This window comes from Coregonus clupeaformis, chromosome 35 (assembly GCF_020615455.1).
Source record: "Coregonus clupeaformis isolate EN_2021a chromosome 35, ASM2061545v1, whole genome shotgun sequence".
In the NCBI taxonomy this organism is placed as follows: domain Eukaryota; kingdom Metazoa; phylum Chordata; class Actinopteri; order Salmoniformes; family Salmonidae; genus Coregonus; species Coregonus clupeaformis.
The window spans coordinates 23,087,621-23,110,490 of NC_059226.1; the positions used below are offsets into that span (position 1 = coordinate 23,087,621).

General features: G+C 39.2%; 1 protein-coding gene across 1 annotated transcript in view; it reads left to right on the plus strand.

Annotated features, from left to right (window-relative positions):
• The first annotated feature begins 1,371 nt into the window (after positions 1-1,371).
• nuggc.1 (nuclear GTPase, germinal center associated, tandem duplicate 1) overlaps positions 1,372-22,870 on the plus strand; it is a 49,260-nt gene continuing 27,761 nt past the window's right edge. The window contains exons 1-9 of the mRNA XM_045210934.1: positions 1,372-1,397; positions 1,681-1,731; positions 14,053-14,128; positions 16,445-16,572; positions 16,963-17,014; positions 17,774-17,854; positions 18,039-18,141; positions 18,231-18,450; positions 20,171-20,407. Of these exons, the coding sequence (XP_045066869.1) occupies positions 14,062-14,128; positions 16,445-16,572; positions 16,963-17,014; positions 17,774-17,854; positions 18,039-18,141; positions 18,231-18,450; positions 20,171-20,407 (888 nt within the window). The 5' untranslated portion in view covers positions 1,372-1,397; positions 1,681-1,731; positions 14,053-14,061. The remainder of the gene's footprint in view (positions 1,398-1,680; positions 1,732-14,052; positions 14,129-16,444; positions 16,573-16,962; positions 17,015-17,773; positions 17,855-18,038; positions 18,142-18,230; positions 18,451-20,170; positions 20,408-22,870) is intronic.

Sequence of the window (22,870 nt, forward strand, 5' to 3'; positions counted from 1 at the left end):
TGAAGCTCCTCCTCCTGTCCCCCATCAGAGTTCTTGGGTATATGTTCATCACTGGCTGCACCGGTGGGTCCTCCCGTGATTTGCTGATATCTGTCAAAGAAAAAAAACTATTATTAAAAGTATCTATTTGGGTAATTTTAGACACATACCATAGCCATCAGACAACTTTTGAAATCCATCTGATATCTATATCACAAGCCAAATAGCATGTTAAATATATCATTTCAATCATAAACCGACATTTCTATCCACCATATAAACTGACTAATTGCACTGCTTTACAAGTAACCACAGATTTATTCAACATCACAAACCTGATGGTCCACTGCTTGTGGACGCACATGGCTCCTCTGTTGGTGTCTCACTCTCAGGCTCTACGTCCCCCTCAGCCTGTCTCTCCATCTGTCTCACTTTCCTGCTCTACTATGCCTTCACTCTCAGTCTCTCCAATGGACAAGTCTTCCTGCTCTCTCTCTGCTCTCTCCACACCTGAACCCTCTGGCTCTGTCTGACTTTCTGCCTTGTCTTTTCTTTGGAAGAAGGACATTATGTCCTTTTTTCTCTTCATTTTGGTGAGAACTATAGAGCAAAAGCAATTGGGACCAAGCTTATTAATTTACTTTAAATAACTGACTTGATAGGTAGCTAGCTTTCATGTCTAACCTTTTAACGTTACAATGCGTTTACTGAGTGTGGTTTAAGTAAAAGCACTCAGCACCATGCGTTTTTCATATTGCCATACATTTTCGATGCCCAACTGTTAGAATTAGCTACAAAACAAATCCAAAAACAATGCAAACGAATACATAGCCCAGGATTCGAGCCAAATTCATTAATTAATTCACAAAGAAAGTAACAAACGGCCATGTTAACATTAGCTGATCTAACGTTACACTTCTGTAATGCAAATACAACATATTAAATATTATGGTCAGGTCTCTTTATTTCATACGATATTATTCGTGCCGAATTTCTTTCAACATCTGAATAGAAAAAACCTGCAGATCCATGTAGTACGATACTGTTGTGTTCCGCCTAAAGGAGTCCCACTAGAAAATGAGTTGGGTTACTTTAGTGTTCCGCTTTGCCACTGTCTAATAACAGATGTAAAATAAAAAAAAGAAGCAGAAAAAAAGAACATGATGGCAAAAATGAATAATATGGTAATTGTTTCAGACTCAGCATTTAGGGGGGCCACAAGGGGGTCCACGCTTGTTGTCACAGGGGCACTGCTCTTTCACTGCTCTTTAATAAACTTTACGTATCGGCCTCAAAGCCTTCATCAGAGCTTTTGTGATTTAAAAAAAAGTACCACCCTTATTTAGACCCTTATTTAGACATAGCCCCATCCACATCCGTTCCAAGCATCGAATGGGGTTGGAATCGAGGGAAAACGAGTAAGTGCTACCAAATATAACAATGTGCATTTCATAAATATTCTAATACAATATGTACATTCAAGGATTTTTTTATTAGTTTTTTAGCACTATTGCTCAATCACAGTAATATACCAAGCAAGGAAATTAGGGTGAAGAATGGCTACCACAATGAGGTGTTTGTTGTACTTTGAATTTGAAAACCAAACGTCACAACATGTCGAAGAACAGCCACACCCAAACTGCTGTACTCCTTTATGCAACGCCACATACTCACATTGTTCAGTGTGTTTGCTTGCTGTAGAGAGCTGCGGAAGAAGCACAGAATACATTTGCAGAAGATTGCCTTTATGTGGTAAGTGTCAGCATATTTTTGTTTAAACATTCCACACATTTCATGGTCAACTCTCAGTTGATCAGTGTGGGCTCATTTAAATGAAATACATGCAATAGGTTTTTTAAAGACACTGCTTTGAAATGCCTGAAATGGCTTAGGACTGCTTTCAGTGTAAGGAAACAAATCAGTACTTTTGACGAGACTTGCAACTTTATGTGATTTGATTATAAAAATATATTTTTGATTTAAACAAGTGTCAGCATTAACATAAATTATCTTAAATTAGGTTAGCTAGTGTTAAGTTGCGTCAATTCAAATCTGGTATTAGGAACAAAAGAGGTCAATACACGTCTTCTAAATAGACTAGTATTTTAATTAATGCAAAACCTTCAATGGTAAATATGATGTTCGTATATACGGGTCCACTGAAATACCACGCAGGGCACTCAGACAACTAATCCATTGTTACAGGTTCTTCTTCAAATACTCTGACAGAGATATTTCCCACTCCCTGGTGGCCAATCAGAGTAGAGACTGAGTGTGGTTTAGACTTACTGAGCCCCTTCTTGCACACTGTTGCCAGGCATACGTTTTTATCATAACAACCTGTGGAGTCAGCACCCAAAAGACTGTACGTACCTACGTCCAAGGACGGTTCACAGACAACAAAGAGGCAGTGTTCGTATCTGTAAGAAATACAAGTCTGATCTGTCCCTAACGTTCTTTACATGAATCACAGCCTGTTATGTGAAACAATTTATATCAGTATAGTACAAACCTATGCTTATCATTAATGCATTCCTTCTAAGGTATTCATCACATACAGATCCAATTATGAGAAAATAGAACCCCACACTAGGGTTAAATTGGATTCAGATTTTGATTAATATCTTGTAAGGTGATAATTGAATGCTAACATTACTGCAAATGAGATAAGGAAAAGTGAGTAATGTAAGAGATTTGCAACTTTATGTGAAGTGAGTATAAACATATTTTTTGTTTCAAATAAGTGGCAGTATGAATTAAGTTAGCTTGAATTAGTGGCAGCATGAGTGAGTGATGTTTTACAGACATTACAAAACTGTTCTACAATAGAAACAAACTGTTTTAAATGGCCAAATCATCTTTAAGCAAGGTCAAACCAAGTATCGAATTGATTTCATTGGATTTCAGTTGATTTGGCCATGAAATATAAAATATGTAATGGTTTCCCCTGTCACTACCAATGATTATTAGCTAAATGACCGTTTTTCCAGTCCCATCAACTACTGTCAGGGTGAGGAATATACTATATATTGGACACCTACTTGTCTTCAGCTACATTTTGCATAACTTTTAGGAGAGGGACGATTTGTAAGTGAAGTGAAATACATGTGTTATCCACTTTTATTTCCAGTCAATGAACACGTCATTTTTCAGAATTACAGGAAAATAGCTTAAAAACTGAGAAAATAAATCTCTGCCTCATGGCATAATGTGTAGAATAGCAGTAAAATAGCTTTACATTTTCAAGATTCTCTCAGCCTCATTGCAAAATGTGTAGAATAGCATAAGATTAGCTATACAATTGCAAATCTTTCTCTCTTCCCCATGGCAATATGCAGGGGCGCAACTTTCACTGGGGACCCTGGTGTCATGACCCCCCCCCCCCCATTGTACTGTGATACAAAAAGCAGCATTTGTGTGCTTTTGGACCATGCGGACGCCTCAGAGCGTTCGGGTAGGTTATTTGGAAGTTTCAGTCGTCTGGATTTAGGACCGCGTGGACAACACAGAACGTGCGGACAGGCTTTGTGAAGGCAAAGCATGCGGCTTAGCACCCGCATGCGAGAGTCAGTATGTGTTAAACGCTTACTCCGAGTTGTACAAGCAAGAGGAGCAATCTAGAGCCATAATCATTACACTTAAATCTATCTAAAATATATGTATATTTCTCTGCATATCTAAGCATACCTCTTTAGCTGTCTGTATCCTCCTGGCTCAAATCTGGGTAAAAGATTGCACAGTCTTATTCAATCCATTTAAGTAATTACTTGCTTTCTAAAGTCTACCGACCTTGTCAGCAGGTATGCCAGCTAAGATAGTTAGACAAGCTAGCTACTCCAACTTGATTGATAGCCTGAAATTGCTTCTTGGTAGCTAGTTATGAGGTTGGAAGATTGGTAACCTATCTGGGCTAGCTAATGTCAACTTCATTAAATTGCTAGTTGGCTAGTAGTATTACAGACAAACAACAACCAAAAATGTAACTAAGAAATTAACTACTTTTTTTCATTTATTTTATTTTATTTGAAACAGGACAGATATGAGGGGGCACGTGCCCCTGTGCCCCCAATGGTTATGATGCCTCTGCTGGCCACTGTGCTGTTTGACTTAACAGAAGAAGAGAAAATAAACTGGTGTTTATTCCCAGTGCTGAGCGAGTAGTGTAACTGACATGCAACGTTAGCTAATGTTTCATCCTCTACGACTGAGAGGAATGAATTTAGCTAGCTAGCTAGTAGCTACCACGGCCAGTTCAGCTCTAGCCTCTAGCCATCTGTCAGATAGTGCCATAATAATAGCCACCTCATATCACTATCTAACAGCTGTTGTGTGTATGGAAATGTTGTTTTGTAGCCTTTGTTTTGTCCTGTTTCAACAGAAGTAAATCTTGGATAGCTTTCGCCAGTTGATGTATTGTTAGAGAGAGCTAGCCAAAAGTTGGCTAACGTTAGCTAGCTAGCCCACTAACGTTAATTATTATTTTTGCCTTAATCACACTAGATCTGAATCAAACAAGATAAAACCTGCGGCTAAACAATTGAAGACCGATATTCCAATGGTTTTTCAGCGCTATGTACATTTTTATTAGTCAGTATATAGCAATGTAATGTTACTGATCTGTCAGTTTTCCCAGCTAATTCCCTACTTTTCACACTGACAGTAATAAACAGGCTTCACTGTCATGGTGCACAGTACACAACACTATGCTCATCATGTCTTAGCATGACCAGATGGTGACAGGTATCCCAGCAGTATCAGACAGCCATGGAAGACCAGCTTACGGAGCTCAGGTTAATTTTGCAGTAGTATATAACAGTATATGGATACAAAGTTCCATCTTGAGTTGATGGGTATCCCTACAGTAGCTAAAAGACAGCAGCTTAAGCTTAAAGCTACAGTTGCAGCCTGGTCTCATAGACTAGAGGTAACATGGTAAAGATAAATCCGGGATACCAAATTAGTATGATATGTTACGTTTGGTATGGTTACATAAGACAGAAGGTTATGTAACCATGGTTGGTTGGGGTGGATGGGTTGACGTAAATGTATACAACACTTTATTCTCTCTGTGCAGCAAACACTGGACAAGCCAGAAGCGTCAAAGATTGAAAATGTTTTAAGGCAGTCCGAAAAACCTCCAAAGTTGATTTCCAAACTGTATCTTGATAGAGGCTTTTCCCGATAACACAAAACATGTAAATAAAAAATGTGAGGAAGACCTGGGAGAAGCTATTGATGATGATGAATGGATACAGATATGTTTGAATGCCCAGTCATATTCATATAATCTTATACATAAATTACTGCAGTTCAAGACCATCCCCATAGAACGTACTATATTTGTATTTGTATATATTAAGGATCCCCATTACCTGCTGCCAAGGCAGCAGCTACTCTTCCTGGGGTCCAGCAACATTAAGGCAGTTATATTAAATTTAAAATATTACATTTCATAACACTTTACACAATATATTAAGTGTGTTCCCTCAGGCCACTACTCTACTACCACATAAAGTGCCTTGCAAAAGTATTCATCCCCCTTGGTGTTTTTCCTATTTTGTTGGATTATAACCTGTAATTTAAATGGATTTTTATTTTTATTTCATGTAATGGACATATAGTAATGGACGTATAGTCCAAATTGGTGAAGTGAAATGAAAAAATAAATGTATTGCTATGAAGCCCCTAAATAAGATCTGGTGTAACCACCTACCTTCAGAAGTCTCATAATTAGTTAAATAAAGTCCACTTGTGTGCAATCTAAGTGTCACATGATCTGTCACATGATCTCAGTATATATACACCTGTTCTGAAAGGCCCCAGAGTCTGCAAAACCACTAAGTAAGAGGCACCACCACGCAAGCGGCACCATGAAGACCAAGGAGCTCTCCAAACAGGTCAGGGACAAAGTTGTAGAGAAGTACAGATCAGGGTTGGGTTATAAAAAAATATCTGAAACTTTGAACATCCCACGGAGCACCATGAAATCGATTATTAAAAAATTGAAAGAATATGGCACCACAACAAACCTGCCAAGAGAGGGCCGCCCACCAAAACTCACGGACCAGGCAAGGAGGGCATTAATCAAAGAGGCAACAAAGAGACCAAAGATAACCCTGAAGGAGCTGCAAAGCTCCACAGCGGAGATTGGAGTATCTGTCCATAGGACCACTTTAAGCCATACACTCCACAGAGCTGGGCTTTACGGAAGAGTGACCAGAAAAAAGCCATTGCTTAAAGAAAAAAAATACGCAAACATGTTTGGTGTTCGCCAAAAGACATGTGGGAGACTCCCCAAACATATGGAAGAAGGTACTCTGGTCAGATGAGACTAAAATTGAGCTTTTTGGCCATCAAGGAAAACGCTATGTCTGGCGCAAACCCAATACCTCTCATCAACCCGAGAACACCATCCACAGTGAAGCATGGTGGTGGCAGTATCATGCTGTGGGGATGTTTTTCATCGGCAGGGACTGGGAAACTGGTCAGAATTGAAGGAATGATGGATGGCGCTATATACAGGGAAATTCTTGAGGGAAACCTGTTTCAGTCTTCCAGAGATTTGAGACTGGGATGGAGGTTCACCTTCCAGCAGGACAATGACTATAAGTATACTGCTAAAGCAACACTTGAGTGGTTTAAGGGGAAACATTTAAATGTATTGGAATGGCCTAGTCAAAGCCCAGACCTCAATCCAATTGAGAATCTGTGGTATGACTTAAAGATTGCTGTACACCAGCGGAACCGATCCAACTTGAAAGAGCTGGAGCAGTTTTGCCTTGAAGAATGGGCAAAAATCCCAGTGGCTAGATGTGCCAAGCTTATAGAGACATACCCCAAGAGACTTGCAGCTGTAATTGCTGCAAAAGGTGGCACTACAAAGTATTGACTTAGGGAGGTGAATAATGATGCACGCTCAAGTTCTGTTTTTTTGTCTTATTTCTTGTTTGTTTCAAAATATAAAAACATATTTTGCATCTTCAAAGTGGTAGGCATGTTGTGTAAATCAAATGATACAAACCCCCCCAAAAATCCATTTTAATTCCAGGTTGTAAGTGTCACAAGAATGTATATCTCTAATTAATCAAACTTAATGCTCTGAATAATTCCCAGAGGGTGTAAGGCTCTGGTTTAATCATGAATTAAACAAAGGTCCACAACCGGCAAGAATGATCTGTATGTTTAATCATGGAGAGCTCTGCCGCCAAAAAACACATATACAGCTTTTATACTACTTCACACACAAAGGCACTTTGCTCCGCCCACCTTTAGGAGGCCTTTAACCAGTTTCTCAGTCCCCTTCATCCTGGAATGTTTGTCTCAGCAGTTTCTAACTCACCCCCTCTGTTAGTGGGTTTATAATGATAACCCTAACATAGTTCACACAGTCATCATCAGTATTGGGGTTAACAACTTTAGTCATAATCATAATTCCTCTATCAGTAAGGCAACAAAATAGGAAAAATGCCAAGAGGGGTGAATACTTTCGCAAGCCACTGTATCTACAATACAAAATTCATGTGTACGTGTGTGTAGAGTGCATGTCTTATCATGTGTGTGTCCATGCCTGTGTGTGTGTCTCTTCACAGTCCCTGCTGTTCCATAAGGTGTATTTTTATCTGTTTTTTTTATCTGATTCTACTGCTTGCATCAGTTACCTGATGTGGAATAGAGTTCCATGTAGCCATGGAATTAGAGCCTGCAGGACCTGCCTTGTTGATAGTGTTGTTAAAAATGCAGAGCAGCGCTTTATTATGGACAGACTTCTCCCCATCTAAGCTACTGTTGTATCAACGTGTTTTGACCATGACAGTTTAAAATCCAGGGTTACTCCAAGCAGTTTAGTCACCTCAACTTGCTCAATTTACCCATTATTTATTACAAGATTTAGTTGAGGTTTAGGGTTTAGTGAATGATTTGTCCCAAATACAATGCTTTAAGTTTTTGAAATATTTACTTATTCCTTGCCACCCATTCTAAAACTAACTGCAGCTCTTAGTTAAGTGTTGCAGTGATTTCACTCGCTGTAGTAGCTGAAGTGTATAGTGTTGAGACATCCGCATACATAGACACACTGGCTTTACTCAAGGCCAGTGGCATGTCATTAGTAAATATTGAAAAACTAAGGGGCCTAGACAGCTGCCCTGGGGAATTCCTGATTCGACCTGGATTATGTTGGAGAGGCTTCCATTAAAGAACACCCTTTGTGTTCTGTTAGAAAGGTAACTCTTTATCCACAATATTGCAGGGGGTGTGAAGCCATAAAACATACGTTTTTCTATCAGCAGACTATGATCGATAATGTGCCAGTGAAACCGAATAACATCCACTCAGGAATGTAATTCTTTTGCTGGAGGTGTGAATCAAAAAAGGGGACATATTTGCATAAGTTATGGAATTGTGAAGGCTGGCTGAATATGGATGTTCAGACACCTAAGGAGCCACGTTACCCTCGAGCATACTGAGCCCATGCTTCTTGCACACAAACCACATATCCATAACAACAGTGTCCCTTCATACACATACACAGAGATCTACTCACATAGCCTACCTATAGACAGTCATCTGTCTACACCTAGCGTATGTGAGTATATCTCTGTGTGTATGAAGGGACACTGTTGTTATGGATATGTGATTTGGGTCACTGCTCTCTAGCCTGTATTGATGTTGACTGTATGTATGAATTGTAATATCTTTCTTGCTAAAATAAAATATTATTTATAATAATGGGACTTTGCTGGACTGGCTCTTAGTGACACGGCCTGACTGGATGATAAATTCAGGTTTTTTTCTAGCTCTCAAAAACTGTAGGCGGCATTCTGCCTTCTCCCTACAGTCTACAGCGATCAGCTTCGCCCACGACTGGCTCATGTGAACTACAATCCCAACACTGTGTTTTAACGTTTAGAAACGTCAACAGTCATTGCTTGCGATACGGCTTTCAAAACATATGGCCCTTATCTTTCATCAACGAGAAAAATCCTTCAAATAAAGAATAGACTTACTGTAGTAGTTTTGCACATATCCATAAAGCTATGGGTGCCTCCATCTGAAGAAATTACACTTCGGCTACACTTCCCAAGTTACGCTTACAGACTTTTAGAAAAAAGGGTACCAAAAGGGTTATTCGGCTGTTCCCATATAAGCACCCTGTTTAGTTCCAGGTAGAACCCTTTTGGGTTCCATGTAGAACCCTTTCCAAAACCCAAAAAGGTTCTACCTGGAACCAGAAGGGTTTTACTTGGAACCAAAAAGGGTTCTTCAAAGGGTTATCCTATGGGGACAGCTGAAGTACCTTTTTACGTTCCAGATAGCACCTTTTTCCTAAGAGTGCCCACAGGTGTTTGGCGTATGCTAGATCGCCAGTCTTCCATCTGTGTTTTGTAAACAAGCACTGTAACATGGAGATATGGCCGTGTGGGAACACTAACCCTAACTCTATAAAATATGTAGTAATTTAACCTTCTGTTTTTTGAAAATGATTTCTCACTGATATGTGTAACCGGTGTAAAATGGCTAGCTAGTTAGCTGTGCGCGCTAGTAGCGTTTCAATCGGTGACGTCACTCACTCTAAGACCTTGAAGTAGTTGTTTCCCTTGCACTGCAAAGACTGCTGCTTTTGTGGAGCGATAGGTAATTTAAGGGTGACTGTTGTCAATGTGTTCAGAGGGTCCCTGGTTCAAGTCCAGGTTGGGGCGAGGAGAGGGACGGAAGCACCACTGTTACATATCAAATATACTATCGTCAATGCTAAAGCAGTTAGCGTATATGAATGGGGTAGGGTTTTTCCAGACTGTTTCAGTGATCAATCCATCATCTACTGTGTTTGGAAAATGAAGATACCTAAAGCGCCACCCAAATTGATTCATATAAGACCATGTAAAAAATATAAACTAAGTTCTCAGAGCCAAAGACCCAACTGATTGGGAGTCCTATATAAAATTACTGGTTCCATGTGTAGCGTGGTTCGTTCTGTGTTGTGTACTTTTAATTAGGACACTGCCACAACTGGAATTCTGATGGTTGGGTAATTTTTATTGGACCTGCACACGAAGAGACAACACACTATGCTAGCCCTTGGTGCAGTCACAGCTCTCGGGCACCTTGTTAGTTGAAGGTCAGGCAAAAGAGCACAGGTGCTGCATGCACACATTCAGTGCCCAACAGCACACTATACAATACAAGTAAAATGATATACAACATAATTCAGACAAAATAAAAGACATACCTGCACACGAAGAGACAACACACAATATGTTAGCCCTTGGTGCAGTCACAGCTCTCGGGCACCTGCGTGAGCACATAGAAACTTACTCAAACACTGTCCCAAATACTCACAAGTTACAATAGGTAACCTAATTAGCGAGCTCGGTGAAAGTTGTTAACATAAATCTTTATATTGTCCACATTGTAACAAAACCTATAGTTGCGTAACAGCACTTTGTGTAACTTTACCACAGTTTTATATTGACAAATTACGGAGCCTAGGACAACATACCTTGCTGGTTTGGTCAGGCGAAAGAGAACAATAAGAGGGTACGTAAGTACAGATAACCCGCGATGGACCAAACCAAAATATACAAAACTTTTACAATTAGGTGTATTTACAATATAGATATCAACAAAATGTTTGTACACCGAAAAATAACATTAGCTAATTAAATAAAGAAAACACATTGAATTATTAGTATTATTATTAACTTATTAACATCCCCTCTTGACCTGGCCTACTTGAACTGTCCTTGTGTGCAACTTGGTGCATAATCTAAGGGAACAACATCACACTACTACACATGCATATCTTAGGGAATGGACAAGTACATACTGGTACAGCTGGTGGTGCCAATGAGAGAGGGTGTGGTAGACATGTTGGTCCTCAGGGTGAGAGGTACTGTGGTCAATGGCTCCACCTAGTACTAAAATACAGAAGGAAAAAAAATGGAAAAGGCTGAGCAAGCATATTACAAATGCAGAAGAGGATAATCTGCAGTTGTAATATGCTTGCCCTGCATTTTCCATTGTAGCTACCCATACTAGTATATTCACTATAACTTGTACCTGCAACATTTCTAATAAATAAAATGATTGAACCATTGATTCTATTCTTTGATAATATAATGTATAAATGCCCCATGAGCATAGCACAACTTTCTTACACTATCATAGCCCAACATATAACGTAGTTTAGGCCATGCTTAAAACTATATGACATGGACTGTCAGTCTTGCATCTAGAATGCTATACAGTATCTGACTTTTATTTATCTGCATGTCCAGCCCTTGTATTTAGCCTCACAATGAAATAATGTACCATTTTCTTTTCAGGGCAAGTAGAACAAGTAGATTTCCTATTATCTTCTATGTAGAAGAACCCCTAACCTTCTAAATACTCATGTATAGCTTGTGAGCGTCATAGAGCAAAACATGTTTATGAGAGTCTCATCTTTTCATAAAAATCTTTTAATAGTTTATAGCTCAAACCATTTGGACTCTACAGACGTTTTTGTAACAAAAACCTCAACGCATTAGGTCATCACGCTGTTGATATAGCAACAGATGCTAATAGTTTATCGATTCCCATTGTGACACAGGGGGACAGTATTTGGCATGTCAGGCCCCTTCGGGATCTGCGCTTGTTTCACAAACCCCCCTTTAGCTCAGTCCCCATTAATCACACAGACTAATGATTGGTATCTATGGAAGAAATAGACACATCTAATGGTACAACCTAGAAGTCTGTAACTCAAACACACAATGTTTAAAATGTGTTAGAAGTAAAAAAAAATGTGTCTGCGTTACGGTGGGACTCATTGGGTTAAACATACTTAATAATAATCTCTTACCTAGCTTGATGACTGTGGGCATGTTTGTTTACTTTCTGTTGTTCTAAATAGAGATGGCTAGAAGGGCCATGGGTCATATTAAATTGTGTAGAATTGCAGGAAATTAGCTTTAAAATGCAAAATTCTCTTAGCCTCATTGCAAAATGTGTAAAAATGGGGTTCTACTAAGCTATATGGAATTGTTTTAAGAAGGTCATACCAAGGACCATTTAGCTATTTGATTTAGAATTTTTGCCTTACTGCTATTAGTCCATACAAACGCATTGAATAACAGATTCACTACATTGAACAACAGACAGTCCCCCCAAAAAATATAATGTAACGAATACGCTTGGAGTCAGAAAGCAGGTGCAGAGGTGAGTTTAATGATAAGATAAACAAAACAGGAGAAGCGTACTTAACGTGATCAAAACCAATACTGCCTGACAACTGAGGCTACTGAAGGCTAAATAGAGGGAGGGTAATCAAGGTGATGATAAGGTCCAGGTGTGCATAACGATGGGGAGCAGGTGTGCGTGATAATGGTTGCCAGGACTGGTTTTTTTGTTGTTGTTTTTTTACATGTATTTAACTCCTTATTTTTGGCACTAAAAAGTCTCCATATATACTTCCATAAATGTTTGCAACTGGTACCGGGGACCTTCAGACAAGTCTTGTGAGGCCTGTGGGTGTTCTAGAGCAAAACAACTGACATGTACGTGTTTGTGACAGTCTCATTTTCCATAGAGAGGTCATATTAGTGTGTAGCCCAAACTGTTCAGACACTACAGACAGAAGTTGGCAGATCGTCTGTACCGACTTCAGTCCCAAGATCTTGTGGGGGTCGTAGTGCAAAACGGAGAACACCATCTTGTTTGTGAGAGTCTCATCTTTCCATAGAGGGCTTCATAATAGTTTGGACGCTACAGGCAATTTTGTGAGAACACTGATTGTCGGGATGACCCATGGTCTGACAAACACTACTCTAGCTCTGTCACCTTTCACCGCATATGCGGAAGTGCGATATCTGCGGATGCGGTGGATTGAGACGCGTCCGATGCAAAATAACTGATATCTCTAGCTTAAACTGACAGATTTCTATGAGGATTTTTGTATTATGCTAATTCGATTTTCTCGGGGGTGCGGACATCGACTCTAGGTTCATGGCATTATCAGGATTTATTTAGATGTGTTTAGAAACATCTTATCTACTCAGTTAGAAAAGATTACAGTCATTATTTCCCATTCAATTACTATTGGGCAAACCATAACCAAAAACATAAGCAAAACAAACTGCAAATGCATCCAAAGAGAGTTTGTAAAGTCACAAGCTTGATGTAGTCATTGCATGCAGGGCATATGGGACCAAATGCTATACTTTTGACTACTTTGAAAAACTATGAGTGAATTTGTCCAAATACTTAAGACTTCTTCACATGGGCGGACAGTATACATAAAGTTATTTTATTTCTAAATGGTAAACAAATATAGTTGGTTCCAAAATGTTTCTGGGGGAAATTTATATTATTGTATACTAATACAATTGCTCATATAAAGAGATTTTGTTAAACAAGTAACAACCAACATTTTCAAAAAGGTAGGCGTCAAAAGTTTAGTGTTTGGTCCCATATTCCTTGCACGAAATGACTACATCACGCTTGCGACTCTACAAACTTGTTGGATGCATTTGCAGTTTGTTTTGGTGTGTTTCAGATTATTTTGTGCCCAACAGAAAGGAATGGTAAATAATGTATTGTGTCATTTTGGAGTAACTTTCATTATAAATAAGAATAGAATATGTTTCTTAACACTTTTACAATAATGTGGATGCCACCATGATTACAGATAATCCTGAATGAATTGTGAATAACGATGACTGAGAAACGTACAGAGGGTTGAAGATCATACCTCCAAGACATGCTAACCTCCCCTGTTATTGGTAATGGTGAGATGTCTTGGGGGTATGATTTTTTAACCCTCTGTAACTTTCTCACAAGTCATTATTCACAATTTATTCAGGATTATCTGTAATCATGGTAGCGGACTCATATATGTAGAAGTGTCTAGAAACATATTCTTATTTACAATAAAAGTTTTTACCAATTTGACTTCAGATTCTGACATTTATCCACATTTCTCCAAACGCCAAATTTCAAAGTCAATCTTGAGCGAGCCGTATGGATGTATAGCTCTTTAACTAATTTGTCTTATTTAATTTAACAGTTCTTTCTTGTTTCATTTTCTATTCATAGTGTAGCATCATGGACGACTATGTCAAAGGGAAATTACAAGAATGGGGACTCAGTGAGTACATCAACAACTTTAAAGGTAAGGTAATTGGGTATCACATAATAAATATGGGCTTCATAAGATGCATTTCAAATAAAGTGGGACCTGCATAATAAATACCCTCTTCTAGTACCGTACATAGCCACTCGAAACATGTTAACCACATACCTGTTTAGTAGTTCTGGCCATATAAACCTCCTCACCATTCCAAACTAGGTAACTGCATTCCAAAATGGAACTTACTGACAATACATTTACAGTAGCTAACATTGATGGCAACCACACAAAACTGGATACAAAGGGCCTCATTGATCAATTGTTTGCAGAACACACTTGATCACAAATTATTGTAGGTGAAATGTCATTAATATTTTAGAACATTTCATATTTAATGAATATTTAACTACTTTTTAACCTCATATTCATTAAATCCAGGAACATACCAGTGTGTACATAAATTATGTGATAACAGATTTTTTTTAATAGAAAAATATATAATTTACTATAATGTAATCTGGAGCTGTACAGTCGAGGTCAAACGTTTTTTGAATGACACAAGTATTGGTCTTCACAAAGTTTGCTGCTTCAGTGATTTTAGATATTTTTGTCAGATGTTACTATGGTATACTGAAGTATAATTACAAGCATTCCATAAGTGTCAAAGGCTTTTATTGACAATTACATTAAGTTTATGCAAAGAGTCAATATTTGCAGTCTTGACCCATCTTTTTCAAGACCTCTGCAATTCACCCTGGCATGCTGTCAATTAACTTCTGGGCCACATCCTGACTGATGGCAGCCCATTCTTGCATAATCAATGCTTGGAGTTTGTCAGAATTTGTGGGGTTTTGTTTGTCCACCCGCCTCTTGAGGATTGACCACAAGTTCTCAATGGGATTAAGGTCTGGGGAGTTTCCTGGCCATGGAACCAAAATGTTGGTGTTTTGTTCCCCGAGCCACTTAGTTATCACTTTTACCTTATGGCAAGGTGCTCCATCATGCTGGAAAAGGCCTTGGTTGTCACCAAACTGTTCTTGGATGGTTGGAAGAAGTTGCTCTCGGAGGATGTGTTTATACCATTCTTTATTCATGGCTGTGTTCTTGGGCAAAATTGTGAGTGAGCCCTCTCCCTTAGCTGAGAAGCAACCCCACACATGAATGGTCTCAGGATGCTTTACTGTTGGCATGACACAGGACTGATGGTAGCGCTCACCTTGTCTTCTCAAGAGAAGCTTTTTTCTGGATGCCCCAAACAATCAGAAAGGGGATTAATCAGAGAAAATGACTTTACCCCAGTCCTCAGCAGTCCAACCCCTGTACCTTTTGCAGAATATCAGTCTGTCCCTGATGTTTTTCCTGGAGAGGTGGCTTCCTCGCTGCCCTTCTTGACACGAGGCCATCCTCCAAAAGTCTTCGCCTCACTGTGCGTGCAGATGCACTCACACCTGCATGCTGCCATTCCTGAGCAAGCTCTGCACTGGTGGTGCCCCGATCCCGCAGCTGAATCAACTTTAGGAGACGGTCCTGGCGCATGCTGGACTTTCTTGGGCGCCCTGAAGCCTTCTTCACAACAATTTAACCTCTCTTCTTGAAGTTCTTGATGATCCGATAAATGGTTGATTTAGGTGCAATCTTACTAGCAGCAATATCCTTGCCTGTGAAGCCCTTTTTGTGCAAAGCAATGATGATGGCACGTGTTTCCTTGCAGGTAACCATGGTTAACAGAGGAAGAACCATGATTTCAAGCACCACCCTCATTTTAAAGCTTCCAGTCTGTTATTCTAACTCAATCAGCATGACAGTGATCTCCAGCCTTGTCCTCGTCAACACTCTCTCCTGTGTTAACGAGAGAATCACTGACATGATGTCAGCTGGTCTTTTTGTGGCAGGGCTGAAATGCAGTGGAAATGTTTTTTGGGGATTAAGTTCATTTTAATGGCAAAGAGGGACTTTGCAATTAATTGCAATTCATCTGATCACTCTTCATAACATTCTGGAGTAAATGCAAATTGCCATCATAAAAACTGAGGCAGCAGACTTTGTGAAAATTAATATTTGTGTCATTCTCAAAACTTTTGACCACGACTGTATGAATCAAGCGTCTCAGAGTAGGAATGCTGATTTAGGATCAGTTTTGTCTTTTAGATCACAATGAGTATTTTAACATGGACATGGAGACCTGATCCTAGATCAGCACTCCTACTCTGAGACACTTCATACATACATCCCCAGGAGGAATTTTCTGAAATTACTTCACCCCTGTCTGCCTGTTGCCCAAAGTACTCAAACCCTCGTAATTAGACTGCAGATTACGCCCTATTTTAATATGATTCCATTGTATAATTGTACTTTTAGCTCAACACATTTCTGAAACAAATTTCAAGCTTCTACTTGATGAAGAAAAAGCTCAGGAGGCCTTGATTCCACCTTGGGGACCAAGGCTTACATTCAGAAAGAAACTTAAAGAATTATGTAACATAGAGGTATGTAACAAGCTATTTATTAGATTTAAGATGGCTTTGTTGAGTCTATAGGACCAAGTATTTTAAGGGATATGAATTAAGTTATTTAAGTAATTTTTGTCATTTCTGTTAAATTCAATTTGTGCAAACTGAAAGGGTTAATGGAAGATTTTGGTAATTCAGCCCCAAGTCTGATGAAGTCATTGATACCATTTTTATGTCTCTGCATTCAGTTCGCAAGCCATTTCTAAGTAGGATTAGCACAATGACTGGAAGTCTACCGGAACATGCTAGCTTTAATCATTTTCCAAAATACAATAGCATACACATCTTAAACTAAAGATTTCTATGAAATATATATAGAATTTATTTTAATTAACCTGTTGATGATTAGATTTGGTTGTTTTTCAGATTGAGCCCTCAACCAGTAAGATGCTCTCTCCCTGTGCTACCTCTACTCCAGGTACAAAAGCTATTGAGCACATATATTGCGACTATACATATGTTTTTATTATTATTTGTATTATTATAAAAAATATTTTTTTTTTTTTGTAGCGCCTTCAGTGTGAGATAGTGTTTTACAAATTAAATAAATTACTATTTTTATTGTCATTATTATATTGTGTAATATGATGAACTATTACAAAACACTTTATTTGTATATAAAAAATATGTGAAATAGATCAAATGGTCAAATCCTATTTCCCATGTAAATTAGCCTTTGAGTGATCAAAACATCACCCATAATATATTTTCCAAATTAGAATGCTCAGAATTGGAGTGTACCCTTTCTCTCATCTCTAACCATCAGTAAGGCTGTAGGACAGACTGAATGGTCGGGGGGGATAATATTAATAAGCTCTCCTAGCTTGCAGATAGACAATTAGATGCTGTGATGTTGCATCTTGCCCCAATAGGCCAATAGTTAGGCTATCTGGCTGAACTCAGATTTTTGACACAGAGGAGAAAGCCAGTTATTTTTTAATGTAACTTTATTGATGTACAAGCAACAGTCGTTTTTCATAATTTGGTTACCCCTTGAACTGTTTCATCCAAATATCATCAGATTTGATGAAAAACAATGGTTTTGACTGTTAAGAAACTTAAATGAATGTCAATAATGAATAATACCAATATTATTGGCATAGCAACTACTGCACACACATACTGTACACACACAATATTTAATCCATGTCAATAATGATGAACTGCTGATTTTCAGCCAAAAGGAAAGCTGATGAGGCTAATCCACCAATAACCAATACACCCAAACAGCTTTGTGGCACTCTATTGGGAAGAGCAGGTAGGAGGCTAATTATTATTGGCATAGCAAATGTTGAAGTACCACACCCTTGATAGATACTGTCTTACATTCTAAGCTTCAAGAGTACCTTTTTCCAGTGTGATATTTCTGCAACTTTTAGAGTAATGTATTTTTGGTTCCATTAGAAGGTTTATAACTTGTGTGTTTACTCTGCCTGGAATAGATGGCATGACAAAGGGAAAAGAGATCATGAAACGGGTCAAAGGCAAACTCCAAAGCAAACCTGCCGATCAGCAAAGTTCATTGAAGTTCAAAGAATTCCTTCGGCAAGTATTTCTAATGGGGAACAGTGAATTGTATCACTTCAATTATTTAAATTGATGAGAACAATAACATTTTCTTTCACTTCTAACAGCCATAAAATCAAAGTGTTGGAGACAGACAAAAAAGAGGTAGTGGGTGTATTTGGGAAGACTGGCGCTGGTAAAAGCTATTTGATTAACAGCATCTTGGATCAGGGAAATGTACTGCCCGTTGGAGACGTCAGTGCATGCACCTCAGTCATGATTCAGGTGGAGGCTAACATGACCAGGGACGGAAAATACACTGCAGAGATTGAGTTCATTACACACGAGGTAATAATCTGTGTTTCATATGCCTTTATTTAAAGGTTGAGTATGTCATTTTAGAAGCTTGCAGGATGCATTACTTACCAACAACAGCTGCAAATCACAAATAATGACATCACATTTTGAAGTTTACTTTTCTTGCTTCGTCTAACTACACTATCTTGAATCTAGCAAATCATTTTTGTGGTGCAGTATTTATTCATTTGTTCATAGCGTAAACATTTGCTAGCAAGTTCCTCACATTGGCTTTAACCATAGGGGGAGCAGGCTTGTTCTGGCATGTCCAGGGGGTTGCCTAGCAACACTTGCCTTGGAAGGGAGGCAACATTGGCATAGCTGGACAAATTCCCATGATTCTATGCTAGATACGGACCAAACAATTAGTGTGACAGCTAAAATGGCTTTGAAAAATATATTTTTTCTACATTAACTACATTATGTCTTTCACTAATTATAAACGATATACAGTACCAGTCAAAAGTTTGGACACACCTACTCATTCAAGGGTTTTTATTTATTTTTTACTATTTTCTACATTGTAGAATAATAGTGAAGACATCCAAACTATGAAAGAACACACATGGAATCATGTAGTAACCAAAAAAGTGTTAAACAAATCAAAATATATTTTATATTTGAGATTCTTCAAATAGCCACCCTTTGCCTTGATGATAGGTTTGCACACTCTTGGCATTCTCTCAACCAGCTTCACCTGGAATGCTTTTCCAACAGTCTTGAAGGAGTTCCCACATATGCTTAGAACTTGTTGGCTACTTTTCCTTCACTCTGCCGTCCGACTCATCCCAAACCATCTCAATTGGGTTGAGGTCGGGGGATTGTGGAGGCCAGGTCATCTGATGCAGCACTGCATCACTCTCCTTCATTATAAAATAGCCCTAACACAGGCTGGAGGTGTGTTGGGTCATTGTCCTGTTGAAAAACAGGACAATGAAGGTCAGTCAGTACAGAACATTTCAAGAACTTTGAAAGTTTCTTCAAGTGCAGTCGCAAAAACCATCAAGCGCTATGAGCAAAAACCATCAAGCGCTATGATGAAACTGGCTCTCATGAGGACCACCACAGGAATGGAAGACCCAGAGTTACCTCTGCTGCAGAGGATAAGTTCATTAGAGTTATCAACCAATAAAATGCTTCACAGAGTTCAAGTCACAGACACATCTCAACATTAACTGTTCATGGTCGAAATGCTGCAAAGAAACCACTACTGAAGGACACCAATAAGAAGAAGAGACCTGCTTGGGCCAAGAAACACAAGCAATGGACATTAGACCGGTTGAAATGTGTCCTTTGGTCTGGAGTCCAAATTGGAGATGTTTGGTTCCAACCGCTGTGTCTGTGTAAGACGTGGTGTGGGTGAATGGATGATCTCCGCATGTATATTTCCCATCATAAAGCATGGAGGAGGAGGTGTTATGGTGTGGGGGTGCTTTGCTGGTGACACTTTCTGTGATTTATTTAGATTTCAAGGCACGCTTAACCAGCATGGCTACCACCACATTCTGCAGCGATATCAAATATATTTTGATTTGTTTGACACATTTTTGGTTACTACATGATTCCATATGTGTTATTTTATTGTTTTGATGTCTTCAACATTATTATACAATGTAGAAAATAGTAAAAATTAAGAAAAACTCTTGAATGAGTAGTTGTGCTTTTGTGGAAAAACATTTTTTTTTTCATGTATTTTACTTATATTCACTAGGAATGGGTAGAGGAGCTTCAGTCCATCTTAGCAGAGAGAAAATCAGTGGAGGGAAATGATGGTGAGAACGAGGACAGTGATGGCGTCATAGATGAATATGATGATGCTGAAAAGATCCATGCACTGTACAGAGAAGATGGAAATAAGGCCTCTGTGAATGATCTGATGGACAGCAATCACTTTAGATCAATTCCAGAGTTTCTCTCAGGAAAAAAGAAAGAATTTAAAACATCTCAGGTAGGCACCCATATTAGATTGTAATTATATAAAACCATACAATTATGATAACACGAAATGCTGTAAAAGTTATTTTGTAACAGGTGCTAGTTTGTGAGCAATCTTTACTAAAGGAGTTGTTGCACTTCCCTGCACTTTAAAATTAGGCTTATCACACATTTTCAGTGGCACATCGCTGGTCCAAGAAAATTAGTATACTGTAGGTTCTGAAATTATTGACACCCTTGATAAAGATGAGCAACAATGACTGTATAAAATAAGTAATTCAATACTGAGCTATATTGTATGCCAAAAAAAAAGGGAAATTATATAATTTTATACTAATACATTTGCTCAGAGAATGTTATTTTTATTTTTTTAAAGATAGGGGTCCAAATTAATGACACCCCTGTTTTCAATACCTTTCAATAGCCTTTGTGAAGATAACAGCACTGAGCCTTTTTCGAAAAAAATTGTATGAGTTGGAGACCACATTGGGAGGGATCATAGACCAATCCTTCCAAATCCTTGACATCCTTTGTCTCCGAAGGATGTTGATTTTTTGGCCAATTAACCATTTATTTGTGGATTTCGATGAGTGCTTGGGGATATTGTCTTTCTGAAAGATCCATTTGCGGCCAAGTTTCAGCTTCCTGGCAGGGGCAACCAAGTTTTTGCCTAAAATATTGTCGTGACGTGACTTTCATTAATGTGATGACTGTTATTTATCGAATCAACTAACTATGTTTAATTTAATTACTAAATTAAATTAATCATGTAACAATTAACTGGGGCACCACGGAAGAAGTTGTTTAATGAGTTACCATCTCTTGAATTAAACTCTTAGAAGATATAATCATTACCTCATATCAGTCTCATTCTGAACGTCGCAAAATCCTTGAATCCGCCAGAACCCTAACCTTACTTTTGAGTCAGCAATACACAAGTTGGCTTAATCATTTATTTACTAGCTAACTAAATAATAACAGAGAATACATACAAACTTAAACATGAGAAAAGTATCTAGCGGACTAACAGCATGACTACTTGGTTATGAAAATTAGAGGCGTCAATAGGAGGGAGAGAGGGACAAAGAGAGTCAATCAATCAATCACATTTTATTTATAAAGCCCTTTTTACATCAGCAGATGTCACAAAGTGCTATACAGAAACCCAGCCTAAAACCCCAAACAGCAAGCAATGCAGATGTAGAAGCACGGGGGCTATGAAAAACTCCCTAGAAAGGCAGAAACCTAGGAAGAAACCAGGCTCTGAGGGGTCCCCTTCTGGCTGTGCCGGGTGGAGATTATAACAGTACTTGGCCATTAAGGCCAGATTCTTCTCCAAGATGTTCAAACGTTCATAGATGACCAGCAGTAATCAAATCAAATTTACGTTTACATTTTAGTCATTTAGCAGACGCTCTTATCCAGAGCGACTTACAGTTAGTGAGTGAGTGCATACATTATTTTTTTCTATTTTTCATACTGGCCCCCTGTGGGAATCGAACCCACAATCCTGGCATTGCAAACGCCATGCTCTACCAACTGAGCTACATCCCTGCCGGCCATTCCCTCCCCTACCCTGGGCCAATTGTGCACCGCCCCTTGGGTCTCCCGGTCGCGGCCGGCCACGACAGAGCCCGGATTCGAACCAGGATCTCTAGTGGCACAGCTAGACCACTGCGCCACTCGGCAAATTGTATTTGCCACATGCGCCGAATACAACAGGTGTAGACATTACCGTGAAATGCTTACTTACAGCCCTTAACCAACAATGCATTTATTTTTTAATAAAAAAGTAATTGAGAGAAAAAGAGGAGAAGTAAAATAAAATAACAGTAGGGAGGCTATATACAGGGGGGTACCAGTGCAGAGTCAATGTGCGGGGGCATCGGCTAGTTGAGGTAGTTGAGGTAATATGTACATGTGGGTAGAGTTAAAGTGACTATGCATAAATAATTAACAGAGTAGCAGCAGCGTAAAAAGATGGGGTGGGGGGGGGGGGCAGTGCAAATAGTCTGGGTAGCCATGATTAGCTGTTCAGGAGTCTTATGGCTTGGGGGTAGAAGCTGTTGAGAAGCCTTTTGGACCTAGACTTGGTGCTCCGGTACTACTTGCCGTGCGGTAGCAGAGAGAACAGTCTATGACTAGGGTGGCTGGAGTCTTTTACAATTTTGAGGGCCTTCCTCTGACACCGCCTTGAATAGAGGTCCTGGATGGCAGGAAGCTTTGCCCCAGTGATGTACTGGGCCGTACGCACTACCCTCTGTAGTGCCTTGCGGTCGGAGGCCAAGCAGTTGCCATACCAGGCGGTGATGCAACCAATCAGGATTCTCTCGATGGTGCAGCTGTAGAACTTTTTGAGGATCTGAGGACCCATGCTAAATCTTTTCAGTCTCCTGAGGGGGAATAGGCTTTGTTGTGCCCTCTTCACGACTGTCTTGGTGTGTTTGGACCATGATAGTTTGTTGGTGATGTGGAC